At 41.7% G+C, this 17,779-nt stretch overlaps 1 protein-coding gene across 1 annotated transcript; it reads right to left on the bottom strand.

The window, feature by feature from the left end:
* Positions 1–728: 728 nt before the first annotated feature.
* On the bottom strand, positions 729–2,970 carry LOC130936866 (probable 1-deoxy-D-xylulose-5-phosphate synthase 2, chloroplastic). Its single transcript, XM_057867037.1, has 3 exons — positions 2,723–2,970; positions 2,167–2,569; positions 729–1,934 (listed from the first exon to the last, which is right to left on the bottom strand). The coding sequence occupies exons 2-3, from the start codon at positions 2,276–2,278 to the stop codon at positions 1,612–1,614; spliced, it is 435 nt and encodes a 144-aa protein (XP_057723020.1). The 5' UTR covers positions 2,279–2,569; positions 2,723–2,970; the 3' UTR covers positions 729–1,611.
* Positions 2,971–17,779: the final 14,809 nt, after the last annotated feature.

The raw sequence follows: 17,779 nt of genomic DNA, 5'->3' as shown, positions 1-17,779 counted from the left end.
AATAAATAAATTCCAACCAATAAATTAGCACACTATTGCAACTCTCCGGCAATGGCACCAAAAATTGACGTACAGAAAAATCACCGATCAAGAGTTTATAGAGAAAACAACGTTGCAAGTATAGCTCTTAACCAATGTTGATTCCGTGTATCAATTTAGAAGGGGTTGTCACAAAATTTAGAAATAAAATACTGGGAGTATGAATCCCAGGTCGTCTCCCAACGAGTTGTAGAAAGAGTGCTATTTTATTAATCAGAGATTTTCCAAGAGATTTTTGAGTTTGAGAAACAGAGAAATAAATGATTGTGAATTTATGTAATTTAAATGAAAGCCTTGACCGGGAGAAGATTAAATGAAAGTTCTATCCCTGTTGAACTCTCTCAAGTGTAATAATAAAAGGGTTGTTATCCTACTTAGTTATCCCTTATATAATAAGAGAAAGTCAAGTACTCTCAAACTAATCCTATCACTTGCGTGCTAATCCTTTCCTAAGAAAAGATTAGAGTCGAAGACAGGAGAATTAGGCAACAACTTCCAATTAATATTAACACTTGAGTATTCCAACTCAAGGTTTTCCTTTTAATCAACTCCCAATCAATTTAGGGAACTACTCCATTATCATGAATATAACTTTCACAGAATTAAGAGAGGAATAAAAGAAAGACATGATAGTTAACAACTAAAATTCAATTAAAAGAAAAATGGTTCTTTACATTAATAAATCCCAAAATCATGAACATACTTATCTAAACAGAGTCAATGGGCAATAAAAGAGTAAATAATAGAGAGACAAACTAGAATGAGGAAGCTCCAACGGAGGTAATGAATCTTCTCAATATCCAAAGCAAAGCACTAAAACTCTAAAACTATGAATGTGAAGAAAACCTAGAGGAAGGAGTAGAATTCTCTCTAGATTCCCAAAACTAAACTAAAACTATGCAGAATGAGAATGTCCCCTGAGTCTCTGCTATTCCCTGGCTCTAGTTTGTGTTTTTGGGCCGAAAACTGGGTTTAAAACTGGCCCAAAATCGCCCCCAGCGATTTCCGTGATTTCTGCAGGTCGCGCATGTCACGCGTGCGCACCAGGTGCGCGCGCGTCGATTGTGCTTTTTGCTTGTTGCGCGTCCGCGCTAGGTGCGCGTGCGCATCAATATGTGAATGCGCTAATGTGCGCGTACGCACCAGGTGCACGCGCGCGCCGCTCCTCGCTGGTCAGCTTCTTTGTTTTCTTGCGTTCCTTCCATTTTTGCAAGCTTCCTTTCCATCCTCTAAGCCATTCCTGCCCTATAAAGCCTGAAAACACTTAACGCACAGATCACAACATTGAATGGTATAAAGGGGAATTAAAAATATATAATTTAAATGTCTAGGAAGCAAGTTTTCAACCATAGAATTAAATTGGGAAGGAATTGTAAAATCATGCAAATCATATGAATAAGTGGGTAAAGAATTGATTAAAACCACTCAAATTAGCACAAGATAAACCATGAAATAGTGGTTTATCAATAAGCATGTGTGGGTGCTTTGGTCTTCATTTGCTTCCCGGATTTAAGGTCGAACTTGACGACACCGTGCTTTTTGTCGGGTGCAGCTTCGACAGGAGCATAGCCTTTACCTTTCTCGGTGATGACATGGATGAGGACAGGGCCGAGTGATGGCATTCCCTTCACATTCTTGAGAATGTGGACAAGGTCGTCCATTTGATGGGCATCTACGGGCCGATGTAGAACAAGCCAAGCTCTTCAAAGAAGCATGCGCCAGGCCTGTGGGGAGAGAGACATGCTCATTGTCATTCAATATAATGAGGAGGTTAGTGTCAAGAAAACTAGCATTGTTCATGGCCTCGTAGGCTTGTCCTGCTGTCATGGCCCCATCACCAATCACCAATATCACGTGGTTATTTTTTCCAATCAGGTCCCTTGCAACTGCCATCCCTGAAACCAAAGTGTGAATTCGCTCTATTAGAAACCGTTAATGTTAGAGAGAAGAGCCAAAACTTATTTTATTTAGTATTCATAACAACTAATAAATATTAAATAAAGTAAATTCTGACTAATTTTAGCTAAATTTATTTGGTTATCTAACATTTTTTATTGGTAAATTTTTAACTTTTATTTGAGAAGTCTCAATTATCAATTTCTTATCCTTTAATTTAATTTATTTTACCTAAGGCTGCCGAAATGCTAGTAGAACTGTGACCAACACCAAAGGCATCATGAAGACTCTCAGCAATCTTGGGGAATCCAGCAAGTCCACCAGTCTGTCGAATGATGTGCATCTTAGATCTTCTTCCGATGAGAATCTTATGGGCATAGGCTGATGACCAACATCCCAAATGATCTTGTCCTGAGAAGTGTTGAAGACATGGTGAAGTGCCACTGTTAGGTCTGCCACACCAAGGCTTGAACTTAAATGTCCACTGGTCTTTGACACCGTGTAAACAATCTCTTCACGAAGCTCATCAGCAAGCGCCTCAAGTTTTTCAATCGACAGATTCTTCATGTGGATTGGATAGTTTACTACATCCAACACTGGGGTCTCTGGCTTCTCTCCTGAGAAATTCAGACCACTACAAGCATGAAAAACACACTTGGTCAGACTCGTAGCGGCGGTACGGTAACATCAGCAGCGGTGCCAAAATAATCAACCACTATGAAGGACTTAAAAACTCAAAACTAAATCAAATATACTGACAATAAACCACAGAACATAGAAATTTCACCTTATACGGATGCGAGGAAAACAACATGAATTCTTCAAATAAAAAATGTTTTATTGTAGCAATACCATAGTTATCATGCCTTGTACTAGTAAAAAATCACATTCAATGTACGAGTTTACAGAGTCCACTGAGAGCAGAACCTAAGAAAAGACAAATTCGATTCATTCAACTGAAACTGTCCAGTAACATGATATAAACATGATTTTAAATTTTAAAATTTGAACTCAAAAGAAAAAAGCAAAAGGAGATGCCATATGTTTTTGTGGAAAAGAAAAATTGAATTGAATCACAAAGTCAGTCATATGATTTCCCTTTCTTTCTAGCATCTCAGTCGATAGCTACCCATGATAATGGCAACTCTGATTATTTTAGGATATTTGTGCTTTTAGTAGATTTGCATTACTCTTGTCTAAGATTTCTTTATTTTCTTTTTTCTATGCATTGATAGTATTGATAGCGTAGTCTTTTATCACTGTCCTTTCCTTATCTCCAATGAATACTACAAACATTGACATGGCTAAATATAGTTTCATATTCATCACTTTGTTTCAGTTGTTTGTAATTTTATAGGTCCCTCTCAAATGCAACCTTTTAAAGTGCAAATGAATTCAATTAGATCACAACCAGATAATTATGTGGTTTTTTCACCTACTCACATCTGTATCAATATAATTTTAATTCCTACATTTTAAAAGGATGATCAGATGCAAAAAGAAAATAAGCAGCTGTCACAATTAAGGAAAAAATAAAAATGAAGATATTTTCCAAGACTTATAAATATACCTCATAAGTTTTGCCAGCTGGAACAGTTATCTCTTTGTAGTCATCATTTTTGTTGAAAATGAAAAACTTGAAAATTAACATCAAAATAGAGGAAATCATACATGAGTGCAATCTTTAATATTTACCTTGCAACCAAAGCACCGGTAACCTCTACTGAGATGAAGAAAGGTGCATTTGCAAAGACCTTACTGATAAAAATATTTTGCTACGGCTGTCTTAAGTATCTCACTAACTCACTCTATTACTAGAGTAACTAAACCAATGTCAGCTACTATTGACTTCTTTAATGCCATAGTTTAGCAGTATAACATCTAGTGCAACAAATTCAGCTTGCAAGCCCAGGAATAACGCAATAAGATAGTATCATCCTATTTCCTAATATATTAAGCAGATAAAAAATATATGCATTTATCATTTACTGCTCCAACACTCTCCTTTTCTCAGGAAGAGAACACAGGTTCCAAATCGTCTTTTCCTTTAGCATACAGATTGATATTTGTCGAGACATCAACCATGGAAGGTATATTAGAGTTATAATAATTTTTCCATGCATTTCGTAAATCAAACAGAATTTTAGCATCAATAAGAACCAACAAGAGACCCTTTTGAATTTTAGTATGAATAAGAATCAACAATAATTTTAACTATATAAATCAAAACTGTTGGATACTTCTGCACATTTTAGCCGAGTGTAACGATGACAAGTTATGATAAATATCTAAAAATTTAATTATAAAAAATTTATATCAACCTCAAAGCACTACTATTTGAAATCTAAGAATTTAACTAATATCTTAAACCATACTCTTATAAATATATACAAGTATATGCTACTGCATCCCATTGAACTTTGAATAATGTCCTTGTTGTACAACCTGTTCTCCACAGTACAAACAAATTTGAGAGAAATAAAAAGGACTTCAGCGAATCTGTTCCGAGAGTTACCTGAAACTGTAGGTCGATCTCGAACGAGATCTTCTGTACTGGTCGGCGTTGTTGAGTCCGATTTGATGGTGGTGGCCGGAGCCGCCATGTCCGACTTGTTGGACTTGGTGGTGGTGGTGCTGATCCTTTGTCACCGGAGGGTGGTGGTACCTACAAGGGACTCCGATGCTTAAGTTAGCAAGGGTATTAAGCAGGTTTTTAGTAGAATCAGAGTATGAGTTATACCTGGATGCTCCAGTGTATTTATAATAGTGTGGAGTGATCTTTCTTTGGGATAAGATAGTTATCTTATCTTATCTTTGAGTGAAGTTATCTTATCTTTGAGTGAAGTTCATACCCTGGGTCAAACTGTCCGACCTGGGATGTTCGACGGATAAAGCGACCGACCTCTTCAGGTCAGGACAACCCGACCTCTTTTGTAAGAGCTCGGCCAAGTCAACAGGAAAGCCCAAATAAGGGCCCAAATAGAGGAACACGCCCCAAATCTTAAGGCAGCCCAAGCCTACAGAGAGAAGGGCGGTTCCCTTGAAGATAAGATGACCTCACTTAAAGATAAGATAAAGATAAGATAAGATAACTAAACTTATCTTATCCACAGAAGGTCACATCTCACCATTATAAATACACTGGAGCACCCAGGTATAACTCATACTCTGATTCTACTCAATACCTGCTTAATACCCTTGCTAACTTAAGCATCGGAGTCCCTTGCAGGTACCCCCCACCCTTTGGTGATAAAGGATCAACAGCACTCTTAGTTCCACAAGTCGGACACACCTGCTCCGGCCGCTATACACCTGCCAGACACGTCAGCTCTGACCAACACAGAAGATCTCGACCGAGATCGACCTACAGTTTCAGGTAACCCTCGGAACATTGGCGCCGTTGCCGGGGACCTAGAAGTCATCCCATCAAACATGGCGGATGACCATGACAACGACCACGATTCAGGTTTGGAAGATAGAACGCCACATAAAAACGCGGATACTATACTCAAAGACACTCCGGAACCCAACGGAGACAAAAATTCATCAAATCCAGGAATAATAGAGGCGTTTCAAGATCGATTAAAGCAACTTGAGAAAGAAGCCCAACATTAACGCGAAAAAGAAGAAGATCTACATCGGGAGATAAGGCGGCGCCGAGAATTAGAAGATAAACTTATGAAACTCGAATCCGATCTCAAAACTAAAGCTACTCGATCCACCCCAGAGGATAGCTCCCACAAAGATCAAGATCCATTCACCAGAGAAATTATGAAGACCAAAATCCCAAAAGATTTCAAACTTCCGGATATGACTCTGTATGACGGCACCTCGGATCCTAACCACCATCTCAGCAATTTCAGAAGTAGGATGTACCTCACCGACGCCTCAGATGCAGTTCGCTGCAAAGCCTTTCCAACGACTCTTACCAAGACAGCCATCAGATGGTTCGACAACCTACCTCCAAAGTCCATCTCGAGTTTCGACGACCTGGCCAAAAAGTTCCTGGCCAGATTTTTCATACAAAAGGACAAAACTAAACATGCACCCAGCCTACTAGGAATCAAGCAAGGAGATCAGGAGAGTCTTCGTAACTACATGGAAAGATTCAATAAAACATGCATGGACATACAAAGTCTACCAACAGAAGCTGCCATCATGGGCCTCATAAATGGCCTACGAGAAGGACCATTTAGCTAATCTATATCAAAGAAGTACCCAGCATCCCTGGACGAAGTACAAGAACGGGCGCAGAAATACATCAACATGGAGGAAAATTCTCGACTTGGGGAAGCCTCGAGGTTCGGTTCTGCCTTTCGAGATAAAAATAAAGAATCCAAGAAAAAGGAAGATCGCTCCGGAGAGAAAATAAAAAAATAGCATAACTACACTCCTCTTAGGGTATCCTTAGTATATGTTTATAAAGAAGTCTGCCATACGGAAAAAATACCCCCAGCTCGACCACTCAAAGGCAAAAGGGGAGGAGGAAATCGGAACGAATACTGTGAGTATCATCGAATCCGAGGACATTCCACCAACGAATGCTTTGACTTAAAAAATGTCATAGAGAAATTAGTAAGGGAAGGAAAACTAGATCGGTTCTTGGCCAATCGGGACAAAGAGCCAAGAAAAAGAAGAAGGGATGAAGATGTCGGACGGTCTGAACGATCACCTCGCACACCGGAGGGACACGTCCACGTGATACACGGAGGATTTGCTGGAGGAGGAATCTCCAAATCATCTCGCAAGCGACACCTCAAAGAAGTATACCATGTCGAAGGAGAGAAGGAGGCACCAGACATCCCAGCAATCACGTTTACCAAAGAAGATGCATCCAGAATCATCCCGAGACATGACGACCCCATGGTCATCACAATCATATTGGCGAACGCCAACCTCCACCGTACATTAATTGACCAAGGAAGCTCTGCCGACATCTTATTCAAAACTGCTTTCGACAAGCTCGGCTTAGAAGAGAAAGAGCTAAGAGCATATCCGAACAGCCTGTTCGGACTTGGGGATACCCCAGTACAGCCACTGGGGTACGTATCGTTACATACGACCTTCGGAAAGGGGAACCAATTCAGAACACTCAAGATAGACTATATCATGGTCGACGTAAGCTCAGCCTACAATGCCTTAATAGGTCGGACAACGTTAAATCAACTCAGTGCAATAGTTTCAACTCCACATCTATGTATGAAATTCCCAACTGCAGAAGGGATAGCTACAATAAAAGCAGATCAAAGGATGGCGCGTCGCTGTTATAATGAAAGTCTAAACCTCCGAGACGAAGGGGGGAGTTCCACACAATTGAACTCGACGGAGTACAGAGACGAGAAGAACTCCGCCCACGACCCGAAGGAGAAATAGAAAGAATCCAGATCGGAGATACCTCGGATAAAACAACTAATATTGGCACAATTCTGAAAGGAGACGCAAAAGAATCACTAATACGGTTCCTATGAGATAATGTTGATCTCTTCGCATGGAAAGCTGCCGACATGCCAGGCATAGATCCCGAACTAATGAGCCACAAGTTGGCAGTCTATCCGGGGTCTCGGCCGGTACAACAAAGACGAAGAAAACTCGGGCCAGAACGGTCTCAGGCTGTAGAAGAACAAGTACATGCACTACTAGAGGCAGGGTTCATAAGAGAAGTGAAATACCCACTATGGCTAGCAAATGTCGTCTTGGTGAGAAAGTCAAATGGAAAGTGGCGAATGTGCACTAACTACACTGACCTCAACAAAGCCTGCCCAAAAGACCCTTATCCACTCCCAAGCATCGACGCTCTAGTAGATGCCTCATCGGGATATAAGTATCTCTCGTTTATGGACGCATATTCAGGGTACAACCAGATCCCAATGTATCCACCAGATCAAGAAAAAACCTCGTTTCTCACGCCAAAGGCAAATTATTGCTACATCGTAATGCCTTTCGGCCTTAAGAACGTAGGAGCCACCTATCAAAAGCTAATGAATAAAGTCTTCTCAGACCACATCGGAAAAATCATGGAGGTCTATGTGGATGACATGTTGATAAAGACACAAAGTGAAGGGACATTACTGACCGACTTGGTTCAAGTATTCGACACCATAAGGAAGCACGGCATGCGACTCAACCCGGCTAAATGCACCTTCGCAGTGGAAGCAGGTAAATTCTTGGGCTTTATGCTCACACAAAGAGGAATCGAGGCAAACCCAGATAAATGCCAGGCCATACTCAACATGAAGAGCCCAACCTGCGTCAAAGAGGTACAACAACTCAATGGAAGATTGGCAGCCTTGTCCAGATTCCTACCAGGGTCAGCAATAAGATCCCTCCCTTTCTACGCTATCTTAAAGAAGGGAAAGAACTTCGAGTGGACAGCGGAGTGTGAACAAGTCTTCAGAGACTTCAAAGAGTTCTTGGGACAACCACCTATCCTATCTCGACCACAAGAGGGAGAACCACTCATACTATACCTCGCAGTAGGAAGTCGGGCAATAGTTTCAGCACTAATTAGAGAAGATGAAGGAGGACAACAACCCGTCTACTTCATCAGTAAAGCACTACAGGGGACAGAGCTGAACTACCAAAAAATAGAGAAGTTTGCCTACGCTCTGATACTCACATCCCGACGACTTCGCCCATACTTCCAAGCACATACCATTAAAGTTCGGACCAACCAACCTATAAAAGGGATATTGCAGAAAACAGATCTAGCAGGAAGAATCCTACAGTGGTCAATCAAGTTGTCCGAATTCGACCTCCAATACGAGGCACGGACAGCAATTAAATCACAACACCTAGCTGACTTCATCACAGAATTCACAGACACCCCGGAAATCCCCATAGAATGGAGCATATACGTGGACGGCTCCTCGAATAAAACCGGAAGCGGTGCAGGTGTGATAATCGAAAGCAACCAAGGAACCCAACTTGAGCTTTCCCTTAAATTCGGATTCCCGGCCTCAAACAACCAGGCGGAATACGAAGTATTATTAGCTGATTTGAAGCTGGCTAGGGAGGTTGGAGCTCAGAAACTCAACATCTACAGTGACTCACAAGTCATTATCTCACAAATAACAGGAAGCTACCAAGCCAAAGATCCTACCATGAAAAAATATTTGGATAAAACCAAAGAACAGCTCAGACAACTCGGGGAATATAGGATTTGCCATATACCCCGCGAACAAAATGCCCGAGCTGACGCACTCTCAAAGCTAGCCAGCACCAAACCAGGGGGCAATAATAGAAGCCTCATCCAGGAAATACTGCAGAACCCATCAATATCAAAAGAAGAAAAAATCCTAGCCATAACAGGCCGGGATCAAGGGTGGATGACCCCCATAATTAACTACCTCAAAACAGAAGCTCTCCCTACAGATGAAAAGGAGGCAAAGAGGTTAAAAAGGGAGGTATAGTACTACACTATCATAAACAACACACTATACAAAAGAGGGATCTCAACACCTTTGTTAAAATGCGTACCGACTTCCAATACAAAGGAAGTCTTGGAGGAAGTGCACAGCGGCATTTGTGGTAATCATCTCGGAGCGCAAGCTCTCACCAAAAAGGTACTCCAAGCGGGATTCTATTGGCCAACTCTACGAAAGGAAGCTACAGAATATGTAAGGATATGCCCACCATGTCAGAAGCATGCCAACTTTCACATCGCCCCACCAGAAAAGCTCATTAGCGTGACCTCACCCTGGCCATTTGCAAAATGGGGACTCGACCTTCTCGGACCCTTCCCACAGGGATCGGGACAAGTAAAATTTCTCATAGTAGGAGTAGACTATTTCACAAAATGGATCGAGGCAGAACCCCTAGCCAACGCCACTGCCCAAAGAAGCCGGAAATTCCTATATAGGAACATTATTACGAGGTTCAGGGTACCATACTCCATCACCACAGACAACGGTACCCAATTTACAGATGCAAGCTTCAGAAAACTAGTGGCCGACTTAAGGGTATGAAAAACTCCCGCCTGTATATATTTGCACTTTCTTTAAATAAAATACATTTAAGATATTCTACAAGTTCTCAAGACGCATTAATCTGAAGCATTCATCGTCCGATTATAAAGCAACGGATCGAACAGAAAGTGAAGAACAAATTCACTATACGATCTCGATAGGAATGATAGACCGACAAAGGTGAAAACGCGATTCACCTAAAGGTCGATTAAACTAGGACAAAAACCACCATCTACAAATCAGCAAAGATGAACACAGAATAATGCAAGAAGTTATCGAAAGTGATCCCAAAAAGAACCTGACGAGGTCATATGGATTGCTATATAATAACTTAAAAAGACTGGCCGACACTAAAAAGTCGGACCAAGTCAACCCAAGTTATCAGCGAATCCCTGGAAAGAGGTCTGGCCAACCCTATTAAAGAGGAATTGCTATAACTTAGAAGAGATCGACCTAACAAAGTCGGTCTCCTACAAAACAAGTTGTAAAAGTAATCCCTGAAAGAGACCTAACAAAGGTCCAAGAAAGAGGATTACAAAAACAACTTAGAAGAGATCGACCTAACGAAGTCGGTCTCCTACAAAACAAGTTGTAAAAGTAATCCCTGAAAGAGACCTAACAAAGGTCCAAGAAAGAGGATTACAAAAACAACTTAGAAGAGATCGACCTAACGAAGTCGGTCTCCTACAAAACAAGTTGTAAAAGTAATCCCTGAAAGAGACCCAACAAAGGTCCAAGAAAGAGGATTACAAAAACAACTAGGAAGAGATCGACCTTACGAAGTCGGTCTCCTACAAAACAAGTTGTAAAAGTAATCCCTGAAAGAGACCTAACAAAGGTCCAAGAAAGAGGATTACAAAAACAACTTAGAAGAGATTGACCTAACGAAGTCGGTCTCCTACAAAACAAGTTGTAAAAGTAATCCCTGAAAGAGACCTAACAAAGGTCCAAGAAAGAGGATTACAAAAACAATTTAGAAGAGATCGACCTAACGAAGTCGGTCTCCTACAAAACAAGTTGTAAAAGTAATCCCTGAAAGAGACCTAACAAAGGTCCAAGAAAGAGGATTACAAAAACAACTTAGAAGAGATCGACCTAACGAAGTCGGTCTCCTACAAAACAAGTTGTAAAAGTAATCCCTGAAAGAGACCTAACAAAGGTCCAAGAAAGAGGATTACAAAAACAACTTAGAAGAGATCGACCTAACGAAGTCGGTCTCCAACAAAACAAGTTGTAAAAGTAATCTCTGAAAGAGACCTAACAAAGGTCCAAGAAAGAGGATTACAAAAACAACTAGGAAGAGATCGACCTAACGAAGTCGGTCACCTACAAAACAAGTTGTAAAAGTAATCCCTGAAAGAGACCTAACAAAGGTCCAAGAAAGAGGATTACAAAAACAACTAGGAAGAGATCGACCTAACGAAGTCGGTCTCCTACAAAGAAAAGTTATAAAAGTAATCCCTTAAAGAGACCTGACAAAGGTCTGGGAAAGAGGATTACAAAAATAACTTAGAAGGGGACCAACATAAAGAAATCGGTTATGAAGCGCTAAAAATACAAACAAAAGCAAGGAAACCGAGAAACAAGTCAGACCCCCACAGTCACGGCCTCAAAAGGATCCAAGCTACAAACAATAAGTACGAAAGCAATCTAAAGAGGCCAAGCAGCAAGATCCCAACAGATACCATGTCAAAGCACAATAAAAGCATAATATGATAAAGCTTCAAGAGGCCACCGAAATCAACCTCAGAAAGCTACTTTTGTTTTTCAAAATAAAATTGCCAGGCGGGCAACTAAAAAGCGTCAGCAGTTAAACAAAACAATAAACAAGTTCAAAAGCCCACCGGGCTATTTACACAAACACTTAGAAAAAAAGATCAACTAAGATCGGGAGCCTTCCCGGCAGCATCAGTACGGGGAGAAGGAGGGCGAGTCTGAATAGGCACAGCATCTACAATTCCATCATCCCGGTTTAGAATCTGGCAATCCGGATCAGACATAACGGGAGGAACCGAGGAGGTCGACACTTTGACAGAAGGCACAGGGGGAGGATCAGCATCATCATCATCTTGGTCATCAGGGACAATCTTACCATCCCTCACGACGTTGTCCAGGCTGAGGAGAGTAAGGCCAGCCTCAGGAGCAATAATCCGAACCTGCTCCTTCAGGTTCTCGTAGGCAGCGGTTACACTACCAACAAGATGACCCTAGAGCTCAGCATAATCAGCTCGGGTGTTTTCCAACTCCTCCTTCAGACGCATCCCCTCCCAATAAGATGTGACATAACTATCCTTATGTCTCAGGGCCGTATCCTCAGCCAGCCTTACAGAGGCAGCCAAAGAAAGGGAACTCGCCTTCTCATTTTTCAGATCTTTTTCCAACTTGGCCACCTTCACCTCGAGCTCCTCCTTCAAGCCATTTACCCGATCAAACTCCCGTTTGGCCTCCTCCATAAAGGCTTTGGTAGCATGGAAAGGAAGACTTTGGGCAGTTCGATATAGGGCCGCTCCCAAGTGTGCCAATTTAATACCACTTCGAGCCACATAATCAAAATGCTGAAGAAGGGAGACGTCATCCATAGAAAGGGCGCGATAAGGACCGATTTGTTGATCCATAAACTCGATCGGATCAAAGTTAGGAGCGTCAAGGTTGAAAGGCTCAGTTATTTTCTGCTTCTTACTAAGAGGAGCGCCAGAAGCAACGGCCGAAGTCTGTGGAGGATCGACCTGACGAAACCGAGGAATAGGAATTGTTTTCCTCGGCCCAGGAGAAATCGGCATGGGAGGCTTTAATGGGACTTGAGAAGACCCCTCCCCGGCCACCTTGGCCGAAATGTTCAAAGCAGCAGTCGCCTTCTTTGCCTTTTTAAAGGCCTTCATGGGGTCACTATTCTTTGACATCTCTGCAAATACAAAATCAGCCACAACAAAGAGTTACAAATTTGATAAGAGGAAGAAAAAGGAAACAAGTATAGAAACAAGTCAGACAAATAGTCAGACAAATACCCAAAATAGTCCGAACCAAGGACGGGTCATTCAAAAATCTTTTTATATCAAGATGGGGTGGTTTCCCCTAGAGATCCTCAAGAACAACTACAAAAACACGCTCGACATCATCAAGCATCTCCCAAGTATAGCGAGACACTCTTACATCCTTCTGCCACTCTAGAGGGAAAGAGGGCTCATCATTTTCATCAAGAAAAAAGGGGCGGGCCCCCTCAACAGCACGAACCTTAAAGAAGTAATTCTTGAAGTCCTTAAAAGACTCGTCATACATAGCAAAAACCTTATGGCCCTGGGCAGACCTGAAGGAAACCCAGGAAGCTTTCTTTTTCGAAGAACCGCCACGCTTGGCGGAAACAAACAAGTAAAGGAAAAGAGTTTGAGAGGTTGTTACATTTAATTCTCGGCAGAGAAGCTGAAAATTTTAATAAAACCCTAGGAATTTAGGTGAAGCTGGGATGGAGCAATGTTACACGACCACAACAGGTCGGTCTCAAAAGCAGTAAAAGGAAAAGAAACGTTCAACTGACTGAAGAAGTAATCATAAGCATAAAAGAAGGGACGCTCTCCCTCAACAGAAGTCGGAAAGCAAACTCTCTCGTCAGAATCAGGAGCAACAAGCTCGTAATCCTCCTCACGGGCATTGTTACCACAAATCCTATGGCGCTTCCTCAGTTCTGTGCAAAACTCAGCATCCACAACAGAAACACACAACAAAACAAGGTAGTCCAGCCAAACGGACATCCCCTCGGGAACTCTGGAAGATATCTCTACAATGTTATTGCGAGAAGACATGAGGCCAACTAATCCTACAAGTAAGAAAAGAAGACGAGGTTACTACAAACATCTCGGACAAAGGGAGAAAACAATTCGGTCAATACTTCTCAAGCGATGAAAAGCAAGAAAAGAAAAACCCCAAGACTTAAACCAAAGTCCTGGGGCATCCTTTGGAGGCAGTAACAAAACAAGGTTTCCAGAAAAAGATCTACAGCTTGCATCCCAGCATTTCTCAAAAAGAATTCAAAACACCAAACACTTTTTATCAAAAACACAAGAAAATCATCACAGCAGAAAGCACGCCAAGCAGAGACCATTAAAGATGCAACCTTTTTTAAGAGCAGACAAAAGCAACCTTCAAATAAACGAGGAACAGACACGGACAAGCAATATCAAGAACAGAAACAACAAAACATGCAAAGCCCTAAAGGCACCCAGCAAAAGTAAAAAGGATCATGCAGAAGATAGAGAAACTCTCAGAAAGCACGTTTCAACAAATCTAGGGTGCAAGGAAAACAGAAGGATCCAAACTTTTTCAAAAAGGGAGGATCAAAACCAAAACCTCATCACAAAGCCAAAATCAAAAAGAAAGCACGAAAGGGGACTAACCTGGAGACGGAAGAAGCTTCGAAAAAATGCAGAAACAAAAGTTGCCTAGGAAACCGCCGAGCGACGCCGCAAACGCCAGGAAGCAGAAGCACAAGCGAAAGACAGAGAGCGAAGAGAGAAGAGGAAAAAGTTGCGAAGAGGTTACAAGGAAAATAAAAGGAGAGAAACCGTTTTCTGGGTTTTCAAAATCAAAAGTAAAGAGCCTAGGGGAAACGGGATAATTAATGTTCAAATTAAAGAAGGCATTAAACCCTTGCACGTTCCCAAAAAAGCGCCGATATAAAAACGCGCGTCTTTTAGAGGAAACATTCTACATTCAAAACTGCTACAAAAGAATCAACGAAATGCTTGAGTTCGGCGTCACCAAAGAAGGACCGAAGTCAAGGACTCGACCTCAAAAAAGAAGACCGAGCTCAAGCAGGGGTACTGTTCATACCCTGGGTCAAACTGTCCGACCCGGGATGTTCGACGGATAAAGCGACCGACCTCTTCAGGTCAGGACAACCCGACCTCTTTTGGAAGAGCTCGGCCAAGTCAACAGGAAAGCCCAAATAGAGGAACACGCCCCAAATCTTAAGGCAGCCCAAGCCTACAGAGAGAAGGGCGGTTCCCTTGAAGATAAGATGACCTCACTTAAAGATAAGATAAAGATAAGATAAGATAACTAAACTTATCTTATCCACAGAAGGTCACATCTCACCATTATAAATACACTGGAGCACCCAGGTATAACTCATACTCTGATTCTACTCAATACCTGCTTAATACCCTTGCTAACTTAAGCATCGGAGTCCCTTGCCGGTACCCCCCACCCTTCGGTGATAAAGGATTAGCAGCACTCTCAGTTCCACAAGTCGGACACACCCGTTCCGGCCGCTATACACCTGCCGGACACGTCGGCTCCGACCAACACAGAAGATCTCGACCGAGATCGACCTACAGTTTTAGGTAACCCTCGGAACAGGTATTAAGTAGGTTTTTAGTAGAATCAGAGTATGAGTTATACCTGGATGCTCAAGTGTATTTATAATAGTGTGGAGTGATCTTTCTTTGGGATAAGATAGTTATCTTATCTTATCTTTAAGTGAAGTTATCTTATCTTTAAGGGAACCACCTTCATCTCTCTAGGCTTCGGGCTGCCTTTAGATTTGGGTCATGTTCCTCTTTTTTGGGCCTTCTTGGTCCTCTGTAGTGGTTTGGCCGATCTCTTTGAGAAGAGACTGGGTAGTCCTGTCCTAGGGAGGTCGGTCGACTCAGCCTGGGTCGTACATCTCGACCCAGGGTGTTCATACCCTGGGTCGAGCTGTCCGACCCAGAATATTCTACAGACAAAGTGACCGACCTCTTCAAGTCAGGACAAACCGACCTCTTCTCAAAGAGATCGGCCAAGTCACAGGAAAGCACAATAAAGGGCCCAAATAGAGGAACACGACCCCAATCCAAAGGCAACCCAAGCCTATAGAGATAAGGGCGGTTCCCATGAAAGATAAGATAAAGATAAAGATAAGATAACTAACTTATCTTATCTGAAAAGGTCACACCCTTGCTAACTTAAGCATCGGAGTCCCTTGCAGGTACCCCCACTGGTGGACGAAATTGTGATCAATGTTCTAACTATTTTGAGTGAAATCATTATTATGGCACTGGTTGAATTCACAACTCCGTTCAACTAACCAGCAAGTGTACTGGGTCATCCAAGTAATAAACCTTACGTGAGTAAGGGTCGATCCCACAGAGATTGTTGGTATGAAGCAAGCTATGGTCACCTTGTAATTCTCAGTTAGGCAGATTAAACCAATTGATTATGGATTTTCTAAAATAAATAATAAACAGAAAATAGAAATAATAAAAGGGATAGAACACTTATGCAGATTCATTGGTGGGAATTTCAGATAAGCATATGGAGGTACTGTAAGGCTCAAGGACGCCTGCTCTCCTACTGCTTCAACTCAATCCTTCTTACTCCTTTCCATGGCAAGCTGTATGTAGGGCATCACCGTTGTCAGTGGCTACATCCCATCCTCTCAGTGAAAATGGTCCTCTGCGGCTGTCACTCGCATGGCTAATCATCTGTCGGTTCTCAATCAGGTTGGAATAGAATTCATTGATTCTTTTGCGCTTGTCATCACGCCCAGCCTTCAGGAGTTTGAAGCTCGTCACAGTCATTCAATCCTAGAATCCTACTCGGAATACCATAGACAAGGTTTAGACTTTCCGGATTCTCATGAATACCGCCATCTATCTAACTTATACCACGAAGATTCTGTTGGGGAATCTAAGAGATACACATTCAAGCTCTGTTGCATGTAGAACGGAAGTGGTTGTCAATCACGTGCGTTCCTAAGTGAGAATGATAATGAGGGTTATCTAATCATCACATTCATCATGTTCTTGGGTGCGAATGAATATCTTGGAATAAGAATAAGAGAGAATTGAATAAAAGAAAATAGAACTGCATTAATACTTGAGGTACAGCAGAGCTCCACACCCTTAATCTATGGTGTGCAGAAACTCCACCGTTGAAAATACATAAGTGAAAGGTTCAGGCATGGCCGAATGGCCAGCCCCCTAAAACGTGATCAATAGCCTCTTAGGATGAAGAATAAAACAAAACTGAGACCAAAGATGAAACGTGGTCAAAAGACATCTAATACAATAGTTAAATGTTCTATTTATAATAAACTAGCTCCTAGGGGTTACATGAGTAAGTAATTGATGCATAAATCCACTTCCGGGGCCCACTTGGTGTATGCTTGGGCTGAGCTTGATCAATCCACGAGCTGAGGCTTTTTTTGGAGTTGAACTCCGAGTTATGACGTGTTTTGGGCGTTCAACTCCGGATCATGACGTTTTTCTAGTGTTTAACTCCAGACAGCAGCATGAACTTGGTGTTCAACGCCAAGTTACATCGTCAATTTCCGAATAAAGTATGGACTATTATATATTTCTGGAAAGCCCTGGATGTCTACTTTCCAACGCTGTTGAGAGCGCGCCAATTGGAGTTCTGTAGCTCCAGAAAATTCATTTCGAGTGCAGGGAGGTCAGATTCCAACAGCATCAGCAGTCCTTTTGTCAGCCTTTTTCAGAGTTTTGCTCAAGTCCCTCAATTTCAGCCAGAAATTATCTGAAATCACAGAAAAACACACAAACTCATAGTAAAGTCCAGAAATGTGAATTTAACATAAAAACTAGTGAAAACATCCCTAAAAGTAGCTTGAACTTACTAAAAACTACCTAAAAACAATGCCAAAAAGCGTATAAATTATCCGCTCATCATAACACCAAACTTAAATTGTTGCTTGTCCCCAAGCAACTGAAAATCAAATAGGATAAAAAGAAGAGAATATACTGTAAATTCAGAAATATCAATGAATATTAATTATAATTAAATGAGCGGGACTTGTAGCTTTTTGCCTCTGAATAGTTTTGGCATCTCACTTTTTCCTTTGAAGTTTAGAATGATTGGCTTCTCTAGGAACTTAGAATTTCGGA

The sequence above is a fragment of the Arachis stenosperma genome, chromosome 6 (assembly GCF_014773155.1).
Source record: "Arachis stenosperma cultivar V10309 chromosome 6, arast.V10309.gnm1.PFL2, whole genome shotgun sequence".
In the NCBI taxonomy this organism is placed as follows: domain Eukaryota; kingdom Viridiplantae; phylum Streptophyta; class Magnoliopsida; order Fabales; family Fabaceae; genus Arachis; species Arachis stenosperma.
Note: the sequence above shows the minus strand (reverse complement) of the source record. Positions and strands in the feature narration are given on the sequence as shown.

Excerpts from the sequence above, each read along its gene's own strand:
- LOC130936866 (XM_057867037.1), bottom strand. The coding sequence starts at position 2,278 with ATGCACATCATTCGACAGACTGGTGGACTTGCTGGATTCCCCAAGATT. Across the intron at positions 1,935-2,166 it reads TAGCATTTCGGCAGCCTTAG|GGATGGCAGTTGCAAGGGAC; the intron begins GTAAAATAAATT and ends CTTTGGTTTCAG.